Here is a 23,474-nt window from a genome sequence, read left to right as displayed (position 1 = left end):
AAATTATACACTCAAGGGTAAAAATATCTACAGTTGATGTGGTGGTTAATTTCATGTGTTCACTTGATTTGGCCATGGAGTACCCAGGTGTTTGTTTAAACACTATTCTTGGACTTCCCTTGTGGTCCAGTGATTAAGAATCCACCTGCCAATGCTGGGGACACGGTCTGGGAAGATTCCACATGCCACAGAGCAGCTAAGCCTGTGCACCCCAACTACTGAGCCTGTCCTCATCCTTACTTCTCTTCCACCACGACAGAAGCCACAATAAGGAGAAGCCCGCGCATCACAATGAAGAGTAGCTCCTGCGTGCTGCAACTAGAGAAGGCACCCGTGCAGCAACAAAGACCCAGCACAGCCAAACAAACAAGAAAACATTATTCTGGTGTGTCCGCGAAGGTGCTTCTGGGTGAAAGTAACATTTTAATCTGTAGACTTAGTATAATAACATGGACTGATCTCCCTAACATGGTGGGTCTCACCCAATACGCTGAAGGCCTGAATGTAACAAAAAGGCAAAGTTATGGGTAAGTGATGTGCTTCCCTGGAGAAGGCAATGGCACCCCACTCCAGTACTCTTGCCTGGAGAATCCCATGGACGGAGGAGCCTGGTAGGCTACGGTCCATGGGGTGGCTAAGAGTCGGACACGACTGAGCGACTTCACTTTCACTTTTCCCTTTCATGCGCTGGAGAAGGAAATGGCAACCCACTCCAGTATTCTTGCCTGGAGAATCCCAGGGACAGCGGAGCCTGGTGGGCTGTCATCTATGGGGTCACACAGAGTCGGACACGACTGAAGCGACTTAGCAGCAGCAGCAGCATGTGCTTCCCTGGTGGCTCAGCTGGTAAAGAATCTGCCTGCTATGCAGGAGACGTGGGTTTGATCCCTGGGTTGAGAAGATCCCCTGAAGAAGGGAAAGGCTACCCGCTCCAGTATTCTGGCCTGGAGAATTCCATGGACTGTATAGTCCATGGGGTCGAAAAGAGTCGGCCACGACTGAGCAACTTTCACTTCATGGGTGATTACCTCTTTCTGCCTGATGGTTTTCCAGCTGGGACACTGGACATTTCCAGCCTTCAGACTCAAACTCAAACACTGGTGCTCCTTTGCTCTTGAGCCTGCCAGTTTTCACACTGTTTTTTATACCATCAGGTCTCGGCCTCCAAAATTGTGTAAGCCCGTCCTTCTAATAAATTTCTTCCTCTCCCTATATACAGTCTACTGGTTATCGCTGGAGAACTCTGACTAATATGGTTGGCTTTCCTCTCTCTACTGCTACTGCTGCTAAGTCGCTTCAGTCGTGTCCGACTCTGTGCGACCCCAGAGAAGGCAGCCCACCAGGCTCCCCCGTCCCTGGGATTCTCCAGGCAAGAATACTGGAGTGGGTTGCCATTTCCTTCTCCAGTGCACGAAAGTGAAAAGTGAAAGAGAAGTCGCTCAGTTGGGTCCGACTCTTAGCGACCCCATGGACTGCAGCCTATCAGGCTCCTCCATCCATGGGATTTTCCAGGCAACAGTACTGGAGTGGGGTGCCGTTGCCTTCTCCCTCCCCTCTCTACTACATAAATCTATATTGCTTAAATTTACCGATGACTCATCTGTCAGAGAAGTTTCAGTCCTTAAACTTACATGAAACATAGAGATGGAGAACCTCTCAGCAAAGCCACCCTGTTTTGTGTCCTCCCCTCTCTTGCTTTGGAAGCAAGCATACTCAGTGCATTTACAGATTAAATGTGGGGTTCCAGAGCTGTGTTCCTTGCTGGTCTTGCACAATTCATTTTATTCTCATAGTTTGTAGTAGCGATGACTTATTTTCTCTTTGATTAGCTTATTTGTACAGTAAATTAAATAGTGAGAGACAGGGAGGCCTGGTTTGCTGCAGTCCATGGGGTTGCAAAGAGTCAGGCATGACTTAGTGACAGAACAACAACAACAACAGTAAACTAAAGCTTTTAAAACATAACCTGATCCCTCCTGGGGGCTTTTACCTCCATTTTATCCACCTAAGTTTGCTAAGTTTAACTCTCTCCTTGCAACTTTTAAAAATTATTAAACACACATGCACACAATCATGTTTTATTCATCTTCCCTGAAAAAGGCATAGGATATTTTAAAAGGCCCCTAAATGCTGTGGAAGCTAGAGTGGGTATGGTACCCTGCTGTGTGATTATAAATTAAAATGTCCCCTTTGCTTCCTAAAGAATAAGTCAATACCTAATATCACAAAACTTTCCTCCCAGCCTCTTTTTTCTTTCATGTTGGAATATAATGCCTCTATTGATGTGAAAATGCACCAGCATGCACTGAAATATAATTCAAGGTAGGTTTCCACTCAGCTGGCATGATGATAGCACAGCCACTTTGGGAATTGAAATATAATAAAAAGTCAGTTAGGTGACACTCCCTGGGAGCAACACACTGTTAACTCAAATGCTTTTTACTCGGTACCAGGTGATTCTCACAGCAAGTCGACTTGTGAACTTGGGAGAATAAAATCAACCATCTGTGTTGTAGGTATACCCAAGGTGATCTATATTTATATCTATAGATCTGTGTCTATAGCTTGATATCCATCTCACTTTTGGTTTTTGCTAAAAAGAAGAGATATGCTATCGATCTAGCACACATCTAAGCTCCTAATTAAAATGAGCACAATGCTTCACCCATCAACCTTCCTCAGGTTCCATCCTTCCCAAGAACACAGAGCTGTACTCTGTCTTCAGCATCCTAAAATGATGAATTTCTGTTTTCCTTGAACATTTTAGGTATCTAGAAAACCATCCAAAAGTAGAAACTTCTAAACTTAGTTTTTTAGATATTTTTTTAGTAGAACTATGCATACAGAAATTTTCACTCAGTTGCATCTAACTATTTGTGACGCCATGAATTATAACCCAGCAGGTTCCTCTGTCCATGGAGTTCTCCAAGGGAGAATACTGGACTGCATATCCATTTCTTTCTCCAGCGGATGTTCCTGACCCAGGGATCAAATCCAGGTCTCCTGCACTGTAGGCAGATTCTTTACCATCTAGGCCACCAGGGAAGCCCCATTTGGAAATAAAGAGATTTGTAACACCTGATTCACTGTTAAGAGAGAAAAATAAAATCTGTTGTTCCTCGAGAGCCAGTAACAGTTTCAAGGGAAAATGCCTTTATATATGAATTCACCTATCTCCCCTTCCCTCTTTTTCTTTACTTATCTGAAAAAAAAAAAGTTTTACAATTAGCTATGTATATTTTCAAATAAATGCTCATAGATTCAACATAAAATGTTCCATTTTTTATGTAAATGCCATTAAGGAAATTAAGCTGAAGGCCATTGTTTAAGGACATAGTATTTAAAAATTGATTATATAAATGCTTCTATTTAAGTAGGGACACTAGACCTTTTAAATCAATATAACTTACTCTATGTAATTTCCATTCATCATGTTGTTAAGCATTATACTTTTTAGGAGTGTCATTTTACCCACAAGTATTACTGTATACTTTTTTTTTAACACTACTTGATGTTTGTTTTAGAAAATTGGATATTACGGAAAATATGTTAAGAAATTAGTAATGGACTGATAATCTACCAATTAGAGATAGTTAGCATTATCCATATTTATTTCATTCAGATCTCTTTTCTAGTTATCCATATATTTATAAAAATAATAATATTGGGGTTATATTCTACATAATTTTTCTAAACACTCTTATTTACTATATTTACCAATTGTTATAGGATTTTTGAGAAACATGATTTCTTATGACATAATAGTATTCCACATAAGGATGTGCTCTTTAAAATAACCTCGTCATTGAAGATATTTGCTTATTTTCAATTACTTTTATTATCTGATATATACTGTGATAATATATCAATGTACGTATTTACTGAAAGTCACTTAGCCATGTCGGACTCTTTGAGACCCCATGGACTATACAGTCCATGGAATTCTCCAGGCCAGAGTACTGGAGTGGACAGCCATTCCCTTCTCCAGGGGATCTTCCCAACCCAGGGATCAAACCCAGGTCTTCTAATTGCAGGTGGATTCTTCATCAGCTGAGCCACGAGGGAAGCCTGAATCATCATGACTCAAATTTAGTTAAAGGATATGCCAAGACTTCTAATATGTTCAGCTTCTAAAAAACTATGGCTTAAATTTGAATTAAGGAATATAATATATATTACCAAATAATTCTCCATTTTGCTATAAGACAATGTAAAACAAATCACTTGAACAATGTGAAGTAATGCCTAAACATTACTTAATTTTTGAGTTATAGAAATTTATTTAAAAAAAACTATAAAATTATATGGAGTTTGAAATTATAGAGCTGAAAATCAATTCTCAATAACTTAAAACATAAAAAAATATTATAAACAACCTTTTTTCCTTAGGGCTTCCCTCATGGCTCAGATGGTAAGAATCTGTGTGCAATGTGAGAGACCTGGGCTCTATCCCTGGGACAGAAAGATCCCCTGGAGAATGGAATGACTACCCACTCTAGTATTTTTGACCGGAGAATTCCACGGACAGAGGAGCCTGGGAGGCTACTATCCATGGGGTCTGAAAGAGTTGGACATGAATGAATGACTAACACTTTTTTTTCTTATGTGAGAAAAAATAAATCTCATGATGCAAATTGTCACTGAACTTAGAAACTGGTATATGAATCAATTCTTCCAAATATTAATATACTAACTACATTTTCAAATGTTTGTAAAATCAAGAGAAGAGATATTCTAATTGTTTAGAATAGACAGTGCCAGGAGCAGTCCCTGGGAAATGCATTTGCTGAGATTGAACTGGGAACTTGCCAGTATTTGCCAGCAAGTTTCCCAGCTATGCACAAAGCCAAGAAAATGTCTATTCCTTAGGCTATGGTCTGGATGTGTGTTGAAATTCATGTGTTGAAATCCTAATGCCCAGAACGACAGTATTAGTAGATGGGGCTTTGATAGGTACTCAGGTCAGGAGGGTGGAGCCCTCAGGAATGGGATTACAGTGCTTATGAAGAAGACAGCATAGCTCACCCCTTCTACCATGTTGGTGTTGTTCAATCACTAATTCATGTCTGACTCTGCAACCCTGTAGACTGCGGCCCACCAGACTTCTTTACCATCTCCCAGAGTTTGTTCAAATTTATGTCCAGCAAGTCAGTGATGCTATCTAAACATCTTATCTTCTACTGCCCTCTTCTCCTTTTGCCTTCAATCTTTCCCAACATTAGGCTCTGATCTAATAAGACAGCTCTTTATATCAGGTGGCCAAAGTATTGGAGCTTCAGTTTCAGCATCAGTCTTTCTGATGAATATTCAGGGTTAATTTCCTTTAGGATTGACTGGTTTGATCTTCTTGCTGTTCAAGGGGCTCTCAAGAGTCTTTCTTAGTACCATAATTCAAAAGCATCAATTCTTCAGCACTCAATACAGGAGACATAAAGAGAGGTGGGTTTGATCCCTGGGTCAGGAAGATCCTCTGGAGAAGGAAATGGCAACCCACTCCAGTATTCTTGCCTGGAGAATCCCTTGGACAGAGGAGCCTGGTGAGCTACAGTCCATAGGGCTGCAAAGAGTCAGACACGACTGAAGCGACTTAGCACACACACAACCTTCTTTATGGTCCAACTCCCTCATGAGAACACAGCAAGAAGTCTGCAGTCCGCAACTAGGAAGAAGACTCTCACCACAGCTTGACCAGACTGGCACCCTGATCTCAGGCTTCCAGACCCCAGAACTATGAGAAATGTGTGTGTGTGTGTGTGTGTGTGTGTGTGTGTGTGTGTGTGTGTATAAAAACCACATAGTTAATAGATTTTGTTATGGCAGTTTGGGTGGACTAAGATGCTTTCCCATGCTTTCCCTTAAAGGACCCAAATGGAAATTTATCAAAGATTTACAAAGGAAATTGTCCTGCAAAACAGAAATAAAGCAAAGCCCCAGGAAGTTTCCCTTTGGAGACAGGAATACAGAGCTGATATTTACTAAGGACACATTTCTGAAGCAATGTGGAAGTTAAGAAGCCACTCTATAATTGAAGCAATGTGGGGCTTTCCTGGTGACTCAGATGATAAAGAATCTGCCTGCAATTCAAGAGACCCAGGTTCGATCCCTGGGTCAGGAAGATCCCCTGGAGGAGGGCATAAAACCACTCCAATATTCTTGCCTGGAGAATCCCATAGACAGAGAAGCCTGGTGGACTACAGTTCATAGGGTCACATATAGTCAGACAAGACTGAAGTGACTTAGCACGCACTCACGCTTGCACTCTTTTCATAAACAAAACAATCAGGTTTGACTACTTCAGCTTAGCAAACAGTTGATTTAGGAGGAGGGCATATTCTGAATGATTCTTTTAAAAAGTTTTGTTTACATGGATAGAAATTGATTTTTTCTCAATAAGTGAGAAAAGTCATTAACAGAAATCATTTTCCTTTCTCCATATAAATGCTAAACCACTTTTCATCACCTTATTAACAGGGCAGATGAAAATTTTACAGTAGTATTCTAAGCATCTGTTTGTAATTAGTGGCATAAAATTGATGCATTTTGCATTTAAAAACTTTATTTCAAACGGTATTCAGATTCTTTGTGTGTGTGTGTGTGTGTGTGTTTTGTTTGGCTATGTATCAGACAGTAATACACAGGAATACTTTTTTTTTTTTTACTACTGTTACAATATTGTAATATTGTTTCTGGAAGATACATTTAGTTTTCCATTATGAATTGATGGCATAAATACTCTCAGGTAATTAGAGCTTTAAAAAATCCCAACTTTTCAAATGAGAAGGCGAATCCATAGGTCAGTGTTTTTCTAATTGGGTTGCAGCTTGTTTTTAGGTCATGAAATCACTTAGTGGATCATGGTAATTTTTTTTTTTTTTAATTGAAGAGAGACAGAAGAGAATACAACAAAATTATGAGAGCACATTGAAGCATAAGGTAAGTTATATTTCCTGAAAAGTTTGTGTCAGTAGGTATTAAGTATGATATAAAATGCTTTCTCATTGTTTTGGTCAAAATCGTTTGAACCTGGAGGATGCTGTGCTGAATGAAAGAAGTCATAGAAAGACAAACACAGCATGACCTCACTTACATGCAGACTCTTAAACTAGAAGTCATAGAACCAAAGAGTAGAGTAACGGTGGTAGCCAAGGGCTTGATGTATATTGGTCAAAGGGTACCAGTTTTCAGTAATGAGATGAAAATGTCTTGGGGAATCTAACGTACAGCATGGTGATTTTAGCTAACAATACTGCATATTGGAAATTTCAGTATATACCATGACAAAAATAAACTCAAAATGGCTTAAAGACTTAAAAATGACATGACACCATAAATCTCCTAGAAGAGGACATAGGCAAAGTATTCTCTGACATAAATTGCAGTAATATGTTCTTAGTTCAATCTCCCAAGGCAAAAGAAATATAAGCAAAAATAAGCAAGTGAGACCTAATTAAACTTATCAGTTTTTACACAGGAAAGGAAACCATAAATAAAATGAAAATACAACCTACAGAATAGGAGAAAATAATGGCAAACAATGCACCTGACAAGGGCTTAATTTCCAAAATAAACAAAAAGCTCATACAACCCAGTATCAAAACAACAACCCAATCAAAAACTGGACAGAACACCTAACGAGAAATTTCTCCAAAGAAGACAGATGGCCAACAGGCACATGGAAAGATGCTTAACATCACTGATTATTAGAGAAATGCAAATCAAAACAGCAATGAATTATCACCTCACACCATTCAGAAAGGCCATCATCAAATGATCTGTGAATAATAAATGCTGAAGGGGCATGGAGAAAAGGGAACCCTCCTTCACAGTTGGTGGGACTGTATACTGGTGCAGCTACAAAGGAAAACAGTCTGAAGATTCCTCAACAAACTAAAAGTAGTTAGGACAGATTTTAAACTAAAGGTAGAACTACCATATGATCCAGCAATCTCACTTCTTGGCATTTATCTGGAAAACACAAAAACTCTAAATCCCAAAGGCACATTCACCCCAGTGTTCAATGCAACACTATTTACAATAACCAAAACATAGAAGCTACCTAAATATCCACTGATAGATGAATGGATAAAGAATATGCTGTATATAGACACAATTGAATGTTACTCAGCCAGATGCAGATGACACCACTCTTACGGCAGAAAGTGAAGAAGAACTAAAGAGCCTCTTGATGAAAGTGAAAGAGGAGAGTGAAAAAGTTGGCTTAAAGCTCAACGTTCAGAAAACTAAGATCATGGCATCTGGTCCCATCATTTCATGGCAAATAGATGGAGAAACAGTGGAAACAGTGTCAGACTTTATTTTTTGGGGCTCCAAAATCACTGCTGCTGGTGATTGCAGCCATGAAATTAAAAGATGCTTACTCCTTGGAAGGAAGGTTATGACCAACCTAGATAGCATATTGAAAAGCAGAGACATTACTTTGCCAACAAAGGTCCATCTAGTCAAGGCTATGGTTTTTCCAGCGGTCATGTATGGATGTGAGAGTTGGATGGTGAAGAAAGCTGAGCACTAAAGAATTGATCCTTTTGAACTGTGGTGTTGGAGAAGACTCTTGAGAGTCCCTTGGACTGCAAGGAGATCAAACCAGTCAATCCTAAAGGAAATGAGTCCTGAATATTCATTGGAAGGACTGATGTTGAAGCTGAAACTCCAATACTTTGGCCACCTGATGCGAAGAGCTGACTCATTTGAAAAGACCCTGATGCTGGGAAAGATTGAAGGTGGGAGGAGAAGGGGATGACAGAGGATGAGATGGCTGGATGGCATCACTGACTCAACGGACATGAGTCTGAGTAAATTCCAGGAGTTGGTGATGGACAGGGAGGCCTGGCGTGCTTCAGTCTATGGGTTCACAAAGAGTCGGACATGACTGAGTGACTGAACAGCCATAAAAAGGAATGAAATAATGCCATCTGCTGCAACATGGATGGACCTAGAAATCATAATAAGTCAGACAGAAAAATAAAATATCATTGATATCACTTATGTCTGAACTCTAAAAAAGATACAAATGAACTTATTTACAGAAATATACTCACAGATACAGTAACAAACTTATGGTTACCAAAGGGGAAAGAGTGGGGGGATAAATTAATAGTATGGGATTAATAAACACACTGCTATACATAAAATAGTTAAGCAATAAAGATCACTGTATAGCAAAGGAACTATATCCAGTATCTTATAGTAACCTAGAATGGAAAAAGATTCTAAAGTAGTAAAATATATATATATATGAATCACTTTCTTATACACCTGAAACCTGAAGCTAACACAGTAATATAAACCAACTATACTTCATAAGAAGAATAGGGTAGATACAACACAGAACAATTATCCTTTGTTGAAAGCAAATATCAGTGTACTCCATATATGGGAAAGATGGAAATCTTTGAAACATAAATATTTCATTGGACTATATAAAAATGAGACTACAGAAAAATTCAGATATCACATCCTGTTTTCCTTACTTTGCACAGATTCTAAGATAAATTAACAAAAACATCTAAAGTTTACTTTTATCATATTTAAGGAAACTTATGAGGAAATGGTAACCCACTCCACTATTCTTGCCAAAAATTCCCATAGACAGAGGGGCCTGGCAGGCTACAGTCCATGGGGTCACAAAGAGTTGGATATGACTGAGCAAATGAGTACACACACACATTAAGGTAAATCAGTTGCTGTATATTGTATTCCTTTGTTTATTCTTTTATATTTTAATAAACACATTTTAAATTAGTTGAAAGCACCCTGGAGTCCTAAATTAGACCACGTTAAATTTGCAAATGTTTATTGATAACTATGTTTAAGATCCTATTCTTTTAATTATAATGGTCGTTGTTACATGGAAAACCACCAGGAGTTTGAGTTTTCTCAGTGATGTCCAGGAGGGAGGACTTTATCCTTGTATTTTTATGTGTTTAGGCATTAGAAATGCCTAAACATCAATTTTAATAGAATCTAGTGGGGAGTTTTTCAACGGTGGTAAATATTTGTATGTGTATTTGTTTTATGTGCTATTCTGATCTCTCCAGATAATTTCTATTTGCTCTAACTCTCCCCACATGAATTTATGCTGAGATGCAGTGATAAAATATGGTGATCAATTATTTTCACTCTGAACTTTCAGAGAAAAAGCAAAACTAACAATGCAAAAAAAGCAAAAGTAAATATCTAGGTATTTTACAATGGCTTTTGATTTTAAGTATTCAGATACACCTGTGACATAATGGCTTCCCTGTCTTCCTTGAGTCCTTTTCTATAATAGACCACACAGCCAGATCATACAAAAACACACAGCCTGTTGTATGAAAAGGCACATATCCTCAAGCAGGAGATATTCTGCAAACACTAGTTCATGGAGCCACAGTGTTGATTTCAAGAAACATTCCTGGAGCATCTCTTATGTTACAGGCATTGTTCTATGTGCCAGGGCATGGCCTCTGCCTTCAAGGAGATGACAGCATAGAGGAGAAATGAGATGGACCCAATCATAATAGTGTCATGAGTGAACACAGAATATTTAGAAATCAAAGCTCATAGTCACACAGTTGAGCCTTCTGTTATGAACTTTCTCTCTCAGTATTTGGTACATCTGTACTGGGGGCTCAGGAAATACTGTTTTTCCTTCCATCTTCCATTTCTAAGTAGTTCATTACTTAGAATAAGTACTTACTTAAAACATTGTTTTCAAGAAGCATCTAGACAAATTTGATTTTTTTTTTTTTTACTATTTTTCAGTCCCATATCAGATATCATTTTCTTTGATTATGATATCTCATTTGACAATATCATCTTTCTTTGTACCATCATATTCAAGGATTATTCCAAGGTCAACAAGTTTATTCAAATAACAATATTACCTAAGTCTCAGTTTATTCTGCCACTATAATGTCAAGTTTAAAAATCACTCTGCTTAGCCAGGCCAGTCTTCCTTCAGTTGACACTTATCTCTTATCATTCTTCTTTGTACTCATTTCCCTTTTTTCTTCCCTAATACTTTGCATAAATTTAGAAGACCACTTTGAGCTTTTGATTCAAGCGGTAAGATTTACCTTTAAAGTCATAATTTACATCAATGCAACCTTATTACTCATAGTAAAAGGAATGTGAATGCCCATAAGATCAACAGATATCAAGTGCTCTTATGTTAGTAAAGATGGCTTCCCTGGTGGCTCAGAGGTTAAAGCATCTGCCCACAATGTGGGAGGCCTGGGTTCGATCCCTGGGTCTGGAAGATCCTCTGGAGAAGGAAATGGCAACCCACTCCAGTATTCTTGCCTGGAGAATCCCATGGATGGAGGAGCCTGGTAGGCTATAGTCCACGGGGTTGCAAAGAGTCAGACACGACTGAGTGACTTCACTTTCTTTCTTTCTTATGTTAATAAAACAAACATTCTTTGTTTTTAAACATATGATCTTAACTTAAGAGGGATATCCACTGCTCTACGCAAGAGGGACTATCATTTGTAAAAAGGAAAGGATTTCACTCCTATCAAGACAGTCCCAACCAACTTTCTTCCTCGCCTACCCTCATCCTCTCAGCGTTTTGAAGTTTCCCTCATTCAGTCTGCACTCAGGGAAGCCAAGGAAAGATCTCAGAGTCTGAATCCAAACATAATCACGAGAGTGTAACAACAACAAAGTAAAAACATAACCCTAGCTGTGGAAATCACAGCAGCAGTTTCAGGCGCGAACATCGAATAGATTCACTGACCTGACGAAATGTCTATCTGGTTCATCTTGGTCTGTGTGACGTTGATGTGAACGCCGACTTTGCTTTCAGTGAGGTGAATCTCCACGTTGCCCAAGTTATCCGCAAAATGACTGAAAAGCAGGAGACCATTGGGGTTCCAAGTCCTGAACTGGAAGCTAACCGAAAACAGGTCCTGGTGAAGCCGTCCGGGCACCTCCAGGTAACTGGTAGCGTTGAAAAAGACAGGCACTGTGTAAGGCTCCACACACGAGAAACTCAAATTTCCCTGGAAGACAGAGGGGCATGCTTTGAGGAAAATGTAGAATAAAATAAGCACCCATGTAAGACAGCTGAGGAAGTGAGAGTTGTACAACTTTCAAAGCAGAGCTTGAGCTGTGTGCAATTCCCATGTGCAGCCATGTGACACAGATCCATGTGGCCTTGAGAGGACATGTCCTGGCATGCCCTTTCTGCTGTAGCTAACAGAGTTCAGCAGCTGGCTATCAGACTGAGGGATTCATATAAGCACCCTGCATCATGGATTTGACAAACTAACAGCCTGGTCTGATGGGCTGGCTATGGAATGGATACGTCCCTGTGTGGTGGGCTTGGGAGTGGACCAGCGGGCTTTCTGAAGAAAGCGAAGAGCTGCTTCCTCCTCCCCCACGACTGATGCTGCATCGGCCAGGGAGGAGATGCCTTGGTCAATTATTTATTAAGATATAAATCTAGTCTCACTGGGAACTTTGATCTCTTGGTTGCTGTTTATTAAACTAGGATGGGGCAAATATTCTTGAGTCTTATCCCCATACCTAATATAAATGAGTGAATATTAACTATTTAGTCAAACCTGTGGTTTTTCCAGTAGTCATGTATGCATGTGAGAGTTGGACCATAAAGAAAGCTAAGCACCGAAGAATGGGTGCTTTTGAACTGTGGTGCTGGAGAAGACTCTTGAGAGTCGCTCAGACTGCAAGGAGATAAAAACAGTCCATCCTAAAGGAAATCACCCTGAATATTCACTGGAAGGACTAATGCTGAAGCTGAAACTCCAACACTTTGGCCACCTGATGAAAAGAGCCGACTCATTAGAAAAGACCCTGATGCTGAGAAAGATTGAAGGCAGGAGGAGAAGGGGACAACAGAGGATGAGATGGTTAGATGGCATCACTGACTCAATGGAGATGAGTTTGACCAAGCTCTGGGAGATGGTGAAGGACAGGGAAGCCTGGCGTGCTGCAGTCTATGCGGTTGCAAAGAGTCAGACACGACTGAGCAACTGAAGAACAGATTATTTTGTTATTCAACTCAAACTCTCATTTACATCCCCATGAAATGTGCATATATCATAATACATTAATGCTTTCAGAAACTGTGACATGAATGTACAAAAGGAAAAGAAAACTTTCAATTAAACCTTCCTCCTCCCCCTCACACTTCCTCTATTTGGTACAAATAAATTTGATTATTCAGATACACTAAATTTTATATTCTAGTATCTAAGTACCTTCCTTTTAAAGATATGAAAAAAATCACATTTTTCTTCATCTTTTTTTTAACCTCACTATATCTTGAGGAATATGATTTGAAGGCATTTTTTCTCTTTATTGTTTCCTTAAACACCACCACATACTTAATCCCCAGATGCATAGTTTTTCCATTTTAGTACATTAACCATTTAACCTAAGTTAGGCTGACTCCCCCCCAATTAATATTCAAATTAAATTTGTGCTGTTTCTGCATGTGCATGCATGCTAAGTCGCTTCATTAGTGTCCAACTCTTTGTGACCCCATGGACTGTAGCCCCCCAGGCTCCCCTGTCCATGGGGCTCTCCAGGCAAGAATACTGGAGTGGGTCACCATGTCCTCCTCCAGGGGATCTTCCCCACACAGGGATCAAACCGGCATCTCTTATGCCTCCTGCGTTGGCAGGCAGGTTCTTTACCACTAGGGACACCTGAGAAGCCCTGTATCTTCACAGATGATTAGATGACTATTTTTAAAGGCTTACTTTTCTCGATGAAAAGAACTGCACAAAAACTGACATGTCACAACTGACCACTTGCCTGTGTTGTGGAGACTGTCTCCCAGCAAAGTGAAAAGTTCTGAGTGATGGTGCTGATTCTGGAGTCAACATTTAATGAGGAAGTGGGTGTGGGTAAGGAGAATGGTGCAGGATAAGTGCTGAGCCAATTACACAGAAATATTAGCACCTGACATCTTCAAAAGCAAATCTCCTCTGTAAATATTTGCCTTTGTAGAGCAACTTGCAAAATGTCCTGCCTGCCTCTACGCTGCCTAAACCTTTAATACATATGTTTATTTTTGTTTAAAAGCCTTTTTTGTGTCTGCTCCTTCCATTTTAACAAATGTAATTATAGATAATTCAGGCTTTTCTAAATGTCTTTGTTATTCAGGTTAAAATACCATTTATAAGCAACAATATATTGTGGTTAAAGTTGACTTTGGAATGAGTCTCCAGAGTGCAATTCTCTGTAGTTTGAGAATTTAATGGATACACGTGAGGGCCAACTGGGAGGTTTCAGCAGAAATAACTCTTTCCTTCTTCTTAAAGGTGTAAATAAGGGGAAGGGTATTAGGATGATTTGGATTCTGTATCTTTCTGTCTTAGGTGATAATTTCTGAGGAAACAAAAGGACTCTGATGCCATTTTATCCAAAGCTTAAAATAAGATATATATATAAATACTGCTTTAGATAAGAAATGACACAGCATGGAAAGAGACTATGACCTTGGGACTGTATACTGTGAATCCACAATCTTCGTTTGCCACTCATATGTGTTACCTTGGAAAGTTATTTTTCTAAGTTAAATCTCAGTTTTCACCTACAAGATGTTTATGACAACATCTCCCTTGTAGTATTGTTCTTAGAGTATCATAAAGGTAACAGGTCTCACACAGTACTTGTTATCTATACATGGAGCTATTATTTTTCCCTACAGTCAATATCTTGTGAGAAAATTTCACCAAAGTTCAATTTTTAACTGCTAGTATAAACTCATCATTAAGAAAGATAATTAGTAAAAAAAAAAAAAAAATCTACATTCAATTATTATTTTATGAGCTTCCCTGGTGACTCAGTGATAAAGAATCCACCTGTCAATGCAGGAGTCACAGGTTTGAACCCTGGGTCAAGAAAATCCACTGGAGAAGGAAACAACAACCCCCTCTAGTATTCCTGCCTGGGAAATCCCACGGACAGAGAGGCCTAGTGGACTACGGTCCATGGGGTCACAAAGAATTGGACACAACTTAGAGACTAAACAACAAATTATTTTTTAGTTTCTTATATCCAACTAGAAGAAAGTGCAAGTGAAGTTGCTCAGTCATGTCCAACTCTTTGCAACCCTATGGACTGTAGCCTACCAGGTTTCTCTGTCCATGGGATTCTCCAGGCAAGAATACTGGCGTGGGTTGCCATTTCCTTCTCCAGGAGATCTTCCAGAGCCAGGGATTGAACCCGGGTCTCCCGCATTGTAGGCAGACGCTTTACCATCTGAGCTACCAGGGAATTCATTGGGCATTCCCATTTGTCCCATCATTTTATGAAAACCCCAGGCTCAAATTTTGGATAACAAATCCATCAAAGTCAGAACATAGTACAAACATTCATGACACTTTCTACTCCCACTGACTTCCAAATACATGGATCGCTGGATTCCCAGGATCTTCCCACTGACACTTTGGGACTGAAGAAACTCCTGTTCTTGCAGAACCAGAAGGAACCCACATACCAGATTTATAAGTTTCTCTTGTAGTGATCTTAGGTGGTGTCGTACGAAGGCAAATGTACTAGGGTGTTCTTTGATTTTTGCTCTCCTCCTTGAAATAGTTTTGGAGAAGGAAATGGCAACCCACACCAGTATTCTTGCCTAGAAAATTCCATGGACAGAGGAGCCTGGCGGGTCACAGTCCATGGGGTCACGGTGAGTCTGACATGACTGAGAGACTACACTAGCATTTTGAAATAGTTCAACTTGGAGACACACACACCAGAGCCAGGAACACTGTGAGTTTCTGGATCACAGACTTCACCATCCGATCTAATCCACCTTTATTGAAGTGCATAATACTTAGGATGTTTAGAGCTTTGACAAGAAGTTTATTTCTTTATATATCTGGGGGAATCTGCTTTGGAAACATGGAAAAAAATAATAAAGCTCCTGGCCTTTAAAATTTTTAAATACTGAATTACATCATCAACAGGAAATGTAGCATTTTATACAATGTGACATTTGGAAACATGAGGCTGCTGATCTGGTCCCATCACTTCATGGGAAATAGATGGGGAAACAGTAGAAACAGTGTCAGACTTTATTGTTTGGGGCTCCAAAATAACTGCTGATGGTGATTGCAGCCATGAAATTAAAAGACGCTTACTCCTTGGAAGGAAGGTTATGGCCAACCTAGATAGCATATTTAAAAGCAGAGACATTACTTTGCCAACAAAGGTCCGTCTAGTCAAGGCTATGGTTTTTCCAGTGGTCATGTGTGGATGTGAGAGTTGGATGGTGAAGAAAGCTGAGCGCTGCAGAACTGATGCTTTTGAACTGTGGTGTTGGAGAAGACTCTTGAGAGTCCCTTGGACTGCAAGGAGATCCAATCAATCCATCCTAAAAGAGATCAATCCTGGGTGTTCATCGGAAGGACTGATGTTGAAGCTGAAACTCCAATACTTTGGCCACCTCATGCGAAGAGTTGATTCATTGGAAAAGACCCTAATGCTGGGTAGGATTGGGGGCAGCAGGAGAAGGGGACGACAGAGGATGAGATGGTTGGATGGCATCACCGACTCAATGGACATGGGTTTGGGTAGACTCCGGGAGTTGGTGATGGACGGGGGGGCCTGGCGTGCTGCAATTCATGGGGTCACAAAGAGTCGGACACGACTGAGCGACTGAACTGAACTGACCTGACCTGAACAGTTGGGATGACTGTCCTTCTGTCCTGGGAAATTTAGAAACTCTGGGGCTGAAATTCCAGGCCCCATCTGAAACAAACTTACTGTTTCCAGTAACTTTAACTCAAAAATCAGTATCTAGTCTTGGAGTACATTCAGTATCTCCATATTTTCAAGTACCTCTAAAATTAGTTTTATATGGTTGAGCCCACAAGCCTGATAACAAATGCTATGATACTGTTGTCCATTAACGGTCCAGACAAAACAAAATTTCTTTGATTTTTCTAGGAACCGATATTATGAGGGTGGAAAATCTTACCACATTTGAGGGCTCGAGTTTCTTCCTTCTTGCCAGATCTGTTATGTTGATGCCATTGTAGTTAATGCTTTCCATGCAGCCTTTGAAATTCTTTCTACTGCTGGAACTTGGCTTTCCGGAGAAAGGTATGCCTCCAAAGGTTATCTTTGAGAAAAAGATAAAATGTAAACATTCACACTGTATTCGGCTTAAAAAAATAAAAACATTTACAATAAATTAGACAAAACTACTAACACAGCCAAAGTCAGTTATCGTAACCTCAGCCAACATATATAGACATTTTTTCTGCCTGTAAAGTCTGTTGCATATTAAATTATGTTGTTATTGAAGTATATACTGATTGTATTAATTCTGAAAATTAGATTATAACTTGAGCAAGAAAATAGCAACAATTTCTAGTATTTTTAATACTTGGAAGGCATTTTATCAATTTTTCTGAGAATGTTCTAAAAGATTTTACACAGCAAACATCTTTTTAAATATTAAGCATACATTTTTATGCTTATCAAAGACATATTATCAATAAATGTTACTAGTCATCATGAAATAACCAGCACTAATATATTAAGTTTATGAAGTGAAGTGAAGTGAAGTCGCTTAGCCGTATCCGACTTTTTGTGACCCCATGGACTGTAGCCTATCAGGCTCCTCCGCCCATGGGATTTTCCAGGCAAGAGTACTGGAGTGGGTTGCCGTTAAGTTTATGACTTCAGCCCAAAGGAAGGAATCTTGTATTCACCCTATTTAGACATTGTACTCTAATGATCATTAGAGTAAAAAAATTACTAAGCTTATTTGAATACAGAAAATAGTTCCAAAAAATCTCACTGCTATATTGATTAGAAATATCTTTGTGTTTGGAGGGTATGATTTGAGAAATACAGGCTTAAAGATATTATAGGTCTCCTGAATCCTAAGGAATAAGGTCAATGCTCCTTCCTGTGATTTTCAAGCAATTGTTAAAATCACATTAAAAAGAGGATATATATTTTTCCAGGTACCTTTGATCAAATTACATTATTATAACATCAATTTCATAAAATAGAAAATTATACTTAATTATCTATTGCCAATAATGACATGTACTGCTAATAGTGAATGGAGCTATTAATCACAGCTGTAATATCAAGATATATAATCCAGACATTATATTTAAGTAGTATTCAATTACCAAGTTCTCTTACAAAGGTTGGAAAATGAAAGACATATTTCAATGTCAAAACTTTAAATCTGATATATAAGGCAGAGATCTTTGGGTTTTAGAAGATATGTATTATACCTCTGTTATGCAGTGCTTTGACATTTTAGTTTTTTTTTAATGTAAAAGTTTAAAATAACTTTTAACCATTTCTTAATTTTTAGTTTACAATGTTGTGTTAGTTTCAGGTATACAGAAAAGTGATTCAGTGATATACATATATATACATACACACATACATATATATATATATATAATCCTTTTCAGATTGTTTTACATTATAGGTTATTTAAAGATACAGAATACAGTTCCCTGTGCTGTACAGTAGGTACTTGTTTATCTATCTTATATATAGCAGTGTGTATATGCATTTTAAATTCTTAAATAGTTTTAGGGGAAAAAGCACAAATTAATAACAGTTTTTGAGACAATCAAAAAATTTTAAAAACTCACTTAAAATCGACTAAATGTATTAATAACAGTGAATATATTCTATATATCATTTACCTTAGAGTTTAACTACAGGAAGAAAAGAGAAAAACTAAAAATAAACACAAAAAAAAGAACTGGGAACCTACAAAAGGAAAAACAGAGGGCATTCTGAAATACATTTGGAAAATATTTTCAAGTGGCACTGACCTGAACTTATTAGGTGCTATATATATGCACTTAATACCTTAGGTTAGGATTACTGAGACTTTAATGGAGTGTTGAATTTCCTATTCACAATTTATTTTACCAATTTCTGCTCCAGTTGATAGTAATAAAATCTTCCATGCTTAATGACATGCAGCATCACACTGTGAATAATATTACTAAATACTATTATAGTTGAAAGTATCGCTTTATTCCTTCTCTCTGGGCATAGTTTCTTTAATGGGGGACTTCCGTTCTCCTTTGGGATGATGACTCAGACACTCCTATTTCTCTCTTTTCAACAACCTTCAGCTCATGTCCTATCTTATAGAAGGTAACCTGGTGAAGCATCACAGGTTCAATTTATCAGATTCCTTACAATTAAGAGAAGTGGGCTCAAATCCCAATTTCTAATGTTAACTCATCATTTGATATTAGGTGGTCATATGTCCTCATCAATAAAATATTCTCTGTCATCATTCTCCTAGTAAAAAAAAATAGCTGCGGTTGTTAGATTAATAATCAGATACTGATATGATTCACATTATTGACTTATTAATGACACTGTTGTTCACTGACAACCTTGACTCTAAAAAAGAAATGCATTGACCATTTTGTTAGCTGCCAAGAGTTTCCAAAGTGAGACAGGGCTTACCAGATACCTTTGAGTGTCCTTTCTCCCACCATCTTTAAGAAAACAATACTGCTTTTCAGCTGAGCACATGCTCCCCAGCCAATATATGGCATTTACCAACCTCTTTGAACAAGATTTGGTCTCGTGAGATATAAGCCAAAGGGTTGTGTGTGACTCTAAGAACTATAATTAAAGGAGGGATTGGGGCATAGTGTTCTTCATTCCCTTCCTTCACATTGTCTGGAATGCAAAATGGAATGTGAGTAATCAACTTGGAGTGAGTTGCAGAGGGGATGGAGTAGCAGTGGAATAAAAGGAGACTGGGGTCTTGACCATCACAATGCTGCCTTAGGAGCCCAGGGCTAACTGCCTACAGCCCCCTTTTAGGTGAAAGGAATAAACTGTGTCTGTTATATGCAGTCTAATTAATTATAACTGATAATATGTGGTAATATATGTTACTCCCTGTTGCCTCCTCTCATACCCCTATGAGCAATGTACTACTATATTCACTTTATGGAAAGGGAATATGATTTGTCTAGTGTCACACAACCAGGAAGGGGCAAAAAGGGATTTAAACCCAGGCTTAATGGCTCCAATTTGAGCTCATACACTTGATTCTCTCCAAAATCACAACATGTTGAGATACAAAGGTAGATCCAAGCATTTTCATATGCACTATCTGTCGATAATTGCAGTATCTAAGGAAAGTAATCAGGCAGTAGCTCTACAAAGAGAAGTTAGTTGAGTCTCTCCTGACTCTCTCTTAGTCAATTTAAATTTCTTTCTACGTTTCCCTGACAAATAAGTCTCATGCATTTTAGTCCACAGGTGAGGTTCTCAAACATGGTATTCTATCTAGAAGGGCTCTGACGTGTTGATAAAACTGCTGACCATATAGGAGGCGTTGTGTGTGCATGAATATTCAGATTTCACCACAAACTCAACAGGGACTATGATCCCAAATTTTTAATTCTGTTTTTTGAAAACTGGAATGTGTTTGCCCATTGCTGTTTTAGGATTTCTCACCTCTGCTAGAGGTGAGAAAGAGTTGCAAAGAGCTTGACATGACTTAGTGACTGAACAACAGCAATCAATAGCACACATATATGTATATGTATATATCTGTAATTTCAACATTGGGACCAAGGCACATTGAAATGGTACAGCAAAGTCATAGGGGTGTCCCAGTGATGAGCCTGTTTTTACAGAACTTTTATTCCTACTTATGATTAACATTTTTGATGGACCCTTTAAAGTTGAATTGCTCTCCAAAAAATTATTTTAAAAAAACTTTATATGCCTCTCAGTGTATTATGAGAATATATATTTTTACCAGACCAATATGATCACTGATTATTTTTAATCTTTAGTCATTAGGAAGGTAAAAAACATCCTTTTATTCATGAACAAACTCTTTAAAATAGTCTGTATTTTTATTTATTTTATGACATTTATATCTGAGAAAATAGAACTTGTCAAAGGAACTATCTATAGTCATTAATTTATAAATGGTTTAATGTAGGATTTGTTCTGCAATGTTTTATAATAAATATTAGGCAATCATGTACATAACATACTGTACATTATCAAGAGCAAGCAATTTATAATTACCAATAGAAAGACTATGACTGAATTTATTCTGGTTTTGTTAAATGGCTCTGATAACATAATAAATGGTCCTTTTCTTCAAACATATGCTACTTTGGTTCCAAGTTTTAAAAAATATTTCAATAACTCATTAACAATTTAAAATTTAATAAAATGACCTATATTAATAATTTAGGTTGTGAAGCTGTCAGTTTTCTTTGGAGAATAAAATGAAAATGGTATATGAAGGTATACAATTAACAATAATTCAACAAGACATCATGAAACTGAAGCAGTCACTTGATACATGACAGTTTACACATCCTCAGGTTTACCTCATAGTCCAAATCCAGGTAGTCGAACTCCCCATTGGTGCGGAAATGCTGTGTGCTTCTGTCCAGGGTGAGGTTGATGCTCCGGCCCTGGCGCTCAATGACCACAGAGTGCCAGTGGTGGTCATCCAGCAGACTTCCTGTCATCACTGACGTGTGGCCGTATATGGGGCCAAGCTGGTTGCTTCCTGAATCACGTGAATGGAAAAGGAACCAGGTAAAGACACCGAAACTCTGTCATCTACTATATACTGTCCACCATGGGCGGACATTTCACGACATCTCTGTCTATTGTAGTTTACATAGGACAACCATTATGGAATGATACTTAAAAACAGCTGCATGTTAAAAGCTATTAAAGATGGAAAAATCTCTGTTCCCTTAAAAACCATGAGCTTTTTTTTTTTTCTTTTTTCAATTACTGAGCCATGAATTCTGCTAAGTTTGGTATATTCCTTAGAAGTCAGTGCCCCGTGGGCTCTGGAGCCAGAGTCCCTGGATTTTGATGCTGTTCCATCACTGGCTTGCTCCATGTTCCTGGCCAAGGTGACTGCTCTCTGAGCCTCTCTTTGGTCATATGTAAAAAGGGAAAAATAATAGTACCTGCTTTACAAAGTTGCTGTGAGGATTAAATTAATCTGTACAAGCAAAGAACTTATTTCTTGACATACAGTGAATGTTCATTAAAAGTTACCTGTTAATTTTTATTATTGATGTTGTTATCATTATTATTGGTCACAAAAATACAACATGACAAAAGTTTTCTGATTCCTAAAGCCATAATCTTAAGCACAACATAATATTTAATGTCATGGAAAATTTACTCAAGTTATACTTTAAAATAAAAATCTGCAAAATTACATATGTAGCATTAGTTCAGTTTTGAAATAAGATCTCCATAGAAACAGGACTATAAATAAGAGTGGAAGGTCGTGAGAGTCTGAAATATTTATTAAGGTCATCTCTGGATGCTGTTTACATATTTTATACCATTTTCTTTGTCTAATCAAGCATTGCTTTTTATGGTCAGGCAAAACTAAATGCTATAAAATAGACAACTGCTTCAGAATAAATAGCATAATAGAAATAAAATAAACATACAATTGACTGAAGAAGTATTTCCTTTTTTCACATTTATGATGCTAATAATATACCTATACTTGACATTTTCTATGGATCTCCTATATGAGACTTTTTTTTCCTTTTGGTGATGAAATCAAATGTTTCCCTGTGACTGTGATTATGACTGTGTACTGTGTACATAGGCATGGAAGAGGAAGAAAGAAAAGAAAGAATAAATTTAAGTGAAAGAATACATTGTTTTATTACATTAAATATTTAGACTAGAAGACTAAGCAGTAGCTAGATGTGCCTGTATTAAGGAAACAGCGTTAAAATTGAGAGTGGGTATTTGAGTGGAGGTGTTTCCATGATTGTCATAAATCTGTCAACAATATGTAAACTGCTTTCCAATGACATGGTAATGATCATTTTGTGTGAGGTCATATGATCAGTTCTTGTTTCCGAATAGTAACATCACACTCTTACAAGGCCCAGCAGCTTTTAAAGGCTACCCTGTGTGTTTCACTTAAAAAAAAAAAGAGAAAAGTTTGAAAAAATAAATTACTTTAGATACAATCCAATTTTATAAAGAATTAATATGTAAAGCATTAATCACGCATTTCCACCACTAAAAATACTGTGGTCTAGTTCCTCCAGACATTTTTAAAAATTATATACATATAATCATATAATTAATATACACATAAAATAGTGATATAACATTTATAGTTTGTCTACTGTTTTAATTTAATGCTGTATGCTGCTAAGTTGCTTCAGTCGTGTCCGACTCTGTGTGACCCCATAGACGGCAGCCCACCAGGCTCCGCCGTCCCTGGGACTCTCCAGGCAAGAACACTGGAGTGGGTTGCCATTTCCTTCTCCAGTGCATGAAAGTGAAAAGTGAAAGTGAAGTCGCTCAGTCGTGTCCAACTCTTAGCGACCCCATGGACCGCAGCCTACCAGGCTCCTCCGTCCATGGGATTTTCCAGGCAAAAGTACTGGATAATATTTCCCAAATTATTCACAGATTATTTTAAACACATACCAATGTATTTCTATATGTTA

At 38.2% G+C, this 23,474-nt stretch overlaps 1 protein-coding gene across 4 annotated transcripts in view; it reads right to left on the bottom strand.

Moving 5' to 3' along the window:
• CNTNAP2 (contactin associated protein 2) overlaps nucleotides 1-23,474 on the bottom strand; it is a 2,222,175-nt gene that overhangs the window by 1,213,180 nt on the left and 985,521 nt on the right. For all 4 annotated transcript variants that reach the window (XM_081537160.1, XM_081537161.1, XM_081537162.1 and 1 more), the window contains 3 exons: nucleotides 21,351-21,535; nucleotides 16,958-17,101; nucleotides 11,738-12,002 (listed from right to left, as the gene is read on the bottom strand). In XM_081537160.1, coding sequence (XP_081393286.1) covers nucleotides 11,738-12,002; nucleotides 16,958-17,101; nucleotides 21,351-21,535 — 594 coding nt within the window. The remainder of the gene's footprint in view (nucleotides 1-11,737; nucleotides 12,003-16,957; nucleotides 17,102-21,350; nucleotides 21,536-23,474) is intronic.

This window comes from Giraffa tippelskirchi, chromosome 10 (assembly GCF_054371585.1).
Source record: "Giraffa tippelskirchi isolate mGirTip1 chromosome 10, T2T-mGirTip1v1.2.pri, whole genome shotgun sequence".
NCBI classification, from domain to species: domain Eukaryota; kingdom Metazoa; phylum Chordata; class Mammalia; order Artiodactyla; family Giraffidae; genus Giraffa; species Giraffa tippelskirchi.
This window is presented reverse-complemented; position numbering and strand designations above follow the sequence as displayed.